This window comes from Nicotiana tabacum, chromosome 18 (assembly GCF_000715075.1).
Source record: "Nicotiana tabacum cultivar K326 chromosome 18, ASM71507v2, whole genome shotgun sequence".
NCBI lineage: Eukaryota > Viridiplantae > Streptophyta > Magnoliopsida > Solanales > Solanaceae > Nicotiana > Nicotiana tabacum.
In genome coordinates, this window is record NC_134097.1 from 57,011,400 (window position 1) to 57,016,933 (window position 5,534).

General features: G+C 37.8%; 1 protein-coding gene across 2 annotated transcripts; it reads left to right on the forward strand.

The window, feature by feature from the left end:
* The first annotated feature begins 445 nt into the window (after positions 1-445).
* On the forward strand, positions 446-5,302 carry LOC107825949 (putative chlorophyll(ide) b reductase NYC1, chloroplastic). 2 transcript variants are annotated; one of them, XR_012702067.1, is made up of 10 exons: positions 446-1,096; positions 1,328-1,406; positions 1,508-1,643; positions 2,067-2,141; positions 2,219-2,414; positions 2,573-2,641; positions 3,267-3,406; positions 3,534-4,116; positions 4,315-4,507; positions 4,794-5,302. XR_012702067.1 is itself a non-coding variant. In XM_075236872.1 (10 exons), the coding sequence occupies exons 1-10, from the start codon at positions 761-763 to the stop codon at positions 4,965-4,967; spliced, it is 1,521 nt and encodes a 506-aa protein (XP_075092973.1). In that variant the 5' UTR covers positions 446-760; the 3' UTR covers positions 4,968-5,302. The 2 variants fall into 2 exon arrangements, 1 of the variants encoding a protein (XP_075092973.1); XM_075236872.1 differs by having other exon boundaries at positions 3,534-3,656.
* The last annotated feature ends 232 nt before the right edge of the window (positions 5,303-5,534 follow it).

The following is a 5,534-nucleotide window of genomic DNA, read 5'->3' on the forward strand; positions in this document are numbered from 1 at the left end:
TACTAAAGAATTAGTGCAACAAAAGAAACAAATAGAAAAACTAAATAACTGAACAATTAATTCTTTAAAGGTTTAAAAACTAAAAATTTTAACTGAAAAATTAATACGAGAAATTCTGAAAAGTTTAAAACTTACTCTAAAGATTAAGGTCTGAAGATAAAGAGTAACTGCCAGGAGAATTGAGAGAATGAAGCCATAAGATGGCTTTATATACTCTTAGTGGGTAAAATTATAATTTTGTTAAAGCTTATTGGGCTATCGGTTAAACCGTTAATAAAATTTGACATACCGAGACCCGAACCGATAATTCGATAGTAAAATAACATTAAATTGTTATTGAATCATTTATCCAATAACCCGATATCAATACCTCAATATCTTTTTATCGGTCCGAATTATCAGTCTTACGTGATATATATCAAGCCCTAAATCACACTACTCAAAAGAGAGAATTGTAACCTCCATGGCAAATGAGACGCGTAACATCAGACCCACAATGCCACGTAAAAGTTCAAGCGTGTAGATAAAGAGTAGCTGTAACGTGTGGTCATCACACTTTAAGTTCCTTGGCTTCTTCGCTTTGGCTTAGATCTACAAAATCTATTCCAATTCTCTAGATATTTCTACCCAGAAAATTTCACGTCTCACAGTCCAAATCCAAACCCCGAAAACAATTGGATACATATTTCATGAAATCATACAAACCTTTGTAAACAAAAAAGAAACAAAGAAAGAAAAAGTGCACCAATTGTTTTATCTGATGGCTATGGTGGCAAAGGTACACGTGTCAACACTAGAGTGCCACCACTACTACCACCGTGGCAGCGGCCACCCACCGCTGTCCGGGAATGTTCTCCCGCGAGTTGTGACTACGTGGGACCCTTTGATTGTAAAGGGTCGTCGTAAAATTGTTGTACAACCATGCAGGAGTTTTAAGTCTGAGGATGAATATGTGAAGGGAAGTGAAATCAAGAAACCTATGAACAAATTGGTTGGAGCTATTAGGTCCGCTGTATGGAGTTGTTCGAAGCCAAGTTTGAGAACCGAAAATAAGTTTAGAGAAGCTATTGAAAAGTTGGAGGAGAGATTGTTCTTGGTATGTCCATTTGATTTGTGCATATGTACTTTCTGGCATGTATTTTTTTCCTCCGGTCTCTTTTTTCGTTTTTTCCGAGGAATCTGACCTGAATAAGATTTAAGATTTCTAAGTACTATATATAGGCTATGAGTGAATTGGGATAATCTTTTTAAGGTTTGCTGTTGAATGTTGATGGAGTAGTATGTTCCCTATTGTTGCTGATGTGGATCCTTTGTCTTAATTTGGCAGTTGGCGTTATATCTTGGAAGATATATCATTACGATGATGAGCACAGGTGTTGTTATGTTCATTGGATTTCAGTTGTCAGGTTAGCAAATTCATGCACCAAATAGTTGAAGTTGTGAAAGCTTTTACACACTAATGACATTAAATATAGATGTAACTCTACTCTAATTGGTAATATAACAGGTGGAGATAGCCAGATGAATGAGTTGATATGGTATAGCTGGCTTGGGGGAGTTATTATCGGGACTATGATAGGCTCCAATTTGGTTTTGGATGAAGTTGCTCGAGCTGGCCCGCGTAATGTCCTTATAACTGGAAGGTATAGCACTTCCTTATTATGCAAATTCATAACTTCATTAGACAACTTGATTATATTATGTGCTTGTTAACTTATTTTATGCTTGTTTAATCATCTGCATTTCGAAATTGTGTTGAATTATGAAGGGCACATTGTAGTCTTGCTAGAGCATTCCTGGCTGTAGAAATAACAACTCAACTTTAAAAATTTATTTGTTGAAAATGCATTTTCATCTTTGAAGATGATACTTAACTTTCAAACTTTAAGCGTCTCATTCAACTGGTTTCTCTTTTCATCAACAAGGGAAGCTCTCTCTTCTGGATAAGTGTCTTTCTTTTCTCCTCATGTATTTTTACGACAAAAAGAGAGAGAGATTATAGGTATATCAATTTGGACTCTGAAGATGGTGTATAGATGTAATTACCTGCTTATTGTTTGGTGCAGTACAAGGGGACTAGGGAAAGCTCTTGCCCGCGAATTTTTACTTTCTGGAGACCGTGTCGTCGTTACCTCTCGCAGGTAATTCCTTAGGTTATGGAAGCCACTTGTAATTGTAGTTTAGGAACTCTTGTTAATGCACAGTTTCCTGAAGACAGCCCTGAATCTGTCGATTTGACTATCAAGGAGCTTGAGGAAAATCTGAAGCAAGCTGTAAATGCTGCCACTGGTTCCGCTAGGAAAAAATTGGCTCATGCAAAAGTTGTTGGTATGGCTTGTGACGTTTCTGAACCTCTTGACGTTAGAAAGCTGGGCAAGTTTGCTGCAGATGAACTTGGTTACATTGACATTTGGGTTAGTAATTTTCTTTTGTTTACATTTTTTGCTTCGACGGCAAAAGAAAGTGAAGTACATATATAGGGTCTTCTGCATCTCAGAAGACTTATGAGGGAAAAAGACTTTCCTGGTTTGCTGTCTCATTTTCATGCTTCTAAAGATTGACTTTTTTATAGGTAAACAACGCTGGGACAAACAAAGGTTTTCGACCCTTGCTGCAATTTACCAACGATGATATTCAAGAGGTATGCATCTGGTGGATAATCTTCATACAATTTATCTAACTTCTTCCATTTCTAGACTCTGCAAAAATTTTGTTTTCGAGGATGCATATGCCATAGCAGATGGATCGTAAATAGATGGGGCACTTTCACTAGAGTGGGGTATATTGAATTGACAAGCCAGAGTTTCTCTCTCTACTCTCTCTCACTCTCTCTCTCCCTCTCTCTCTCTTTCTCTCTCTCTCTCTCGGTGGGGTTTGAACTGTAGGTTTTCTAACTATTCACTAGTAGAACAAATTGATGGTATTCTCCTCCACATAAATACTAAATATTCCCCCTTCCCACCAATATGTATATGTAGTTGTATACTTTGTATACCTATTATTATAATCATGAGTCACTCGTTCTAACTATTCATTTTTTCCTGTAATTATCTAGCAATATATCCCCTTATCTTATTTTTTCTGATAACTACTGCTAGACAATTCCTTCATCTTCTTATGCATGGCAATGTTCATACTTGTTTAGTCTTCAAGTTAAACTTTACGAGTGTACATAATGAACTATCTGCTCTGTACTTGCATGTTGAGTCACCTAATGTTCCAGTTATTATTTATGGTGCATTGCTGACTAAAATCATTTTGTACAGATTGTCTCCACAAACCTGATTGGTTCTATACTATGCACTAAAGAAGCCATCCAAATCATGAGAACCCAAAGCAAAGGTGGACATGTCTTTAACATGGATGGTGCAGGTTCTGGTGGATCTAGCACCCCTCTAACGGCTGTGTAAGTTGATTGTTGTGGTTGCAGTACTAAGTTATGTTATTGTGTATTGAAGATGTTTTCCATGTATTCATCTAATACATTTCTGATGGATACTGATATCGGTGCTATCATCTTCAATGTTCTGCAGCTATGGATCAACAAAATGTGGTCTCAGGCAGCTTCAATCATCCCTTCTGAAGGAGTGCAAGCGGTCAAAAGTTGGGGTGCATACAGCCTCTCCGGGCATGGTCTTAACTGACCTTTTGCTGAGGTATGTGAGGAGGCTCGTCAGAGCAAACACTTTCATGAACAATGTACTGCCGGAGAAGGATAACTCTGCCCTGTTTTGGGTCCTATTCTATCTGGTAGTGCCACCAAGTAGGACTACTGAAATATTAGACCAGAGATTCTTACCTTTGAGATGGTTCTCTTTTCTGGTTCTTATGGATAGATGAAAAGTTTCAACTTTTATTTTGTTAGTAGTGATCGATTGTGACCACCTTTTCCATTCGTGCCACCGGGTAAAAATTGAGCCTAATTTAGTGGTCTCCCTTTTATACTCGAATCTCCTCCAATACCTACATGCTACAGCCCTTTACCTGTCCATTTCTCTCCTCCAGCCTCCTACCTCACCTTCCCCCTTCCTTCCTCTGCCAATGACTGAAAGAGAAGTTTAAAAGGGAAAACACAGAGCTGATCTAGCAAAACTGCAAAAGGCAGGCATGGAGAAGGTTAATATTGAAATTGATATGCATATTTAGATTATCTTTGTTCCAGAACAGAAAGTGTTGGGTTTTCTCTCCCTGCTTTTTCAGGCAACTATTTAAGCTTTTCAGACCTTTAGAGTAAACTTTTCTTTTGGATTTTCATTAATACCATTATCAAATTATTTTATAGCTTGCTTTACTGACAATGAGCTTTTCCTGCAGTGGCTCAACTATCCAAAATAGACAAATGTTTAACATCATTTGTGAACATCCAGAGACAGTTGCTAGAACACTAGTACCGAGGATGCGGGTTGTAAAAGGAAGTGGAAGAGCCATCAATTATTTGACTCCGCCAAGGATCTTAATTGCCTTAGTAACCGCATGGTTGAGACGGGGCCGATGGTTTGATGATCAGGTAACCTTTAAAATGTATGGATGCATGTGGGGCTCTCTGTGTTGCCATACTTTGATGCTTTATGATTGATTTTGTCAATATGGTAAACTTCAGCTCGTGCACTAATATCTCATGGAATAGTCGTTTGTGCTATTTGATAGAAGCAAGTATTATGTTTTTTTTTGAAGTTGCACCGTAGTTGGATAATATTACTCAAATCATCTGCCAATTTGTTAATAGTCTTCAGTGTTCATCACTGATATGGTTTTTAGTAAGTTCCTAATTATTAGTTGTGATACATATTCAGGGAAGAGCACTGTATGCTGCAGAGGCAGATCGACTCCGTAACTGGGCTGAAAACCGAACACGGTTTTCGTTCACAGATGCCATGGAGATGTACACAGAGAATACTTGGATCTCTGTGTTCTCGCTCTCGGTGGTGTGTGCATTCATCATATTATCAAGCACAGGTAGCACATAGACTGGACTTAGATGCTAATCTCTATCGCCTAAAATGGTTGAAAGATAGGTAACCCATGCTAACTCATGTCACCCCAGCTTCTAATTTGATCATATAAAGAAAGTACATATCCTACTGGGATTGGTGCATGGCTGTATCCATTGAATGCCTCAAAATATCAGGCTACGCTATGGCATGATTGTGTCAGTATATGATAATGGATGTATAGGAATTTGACTTTTGTTAAGCGTAAACTGATATTTCTTTTAGCAAAAATCATTGTAAAAGTTATTGCTATTGTGATGTTCTGAACCATGGATCTCTGGAAACAAGTTTCTCATATTTTTATTCTTAAAGTGCTCTCTTATTTTTGTTAATAAAGAGTATGGCACGTTCGACCTCATGGTCATCCACTCGAGGTGGCATTTGGGATAAAACTGGAATTTTTTGCATTTGGAATAACACCAAATGATCCTAGACGTAATGGTTCGTTCAGCTATGTTCAAAGGCTTTCCGACAGAAATCGTCACTTAAAATGGGTTTCTTATGAAAATTTCAAACTCTTCACGAACAACTTTGGACATTCAA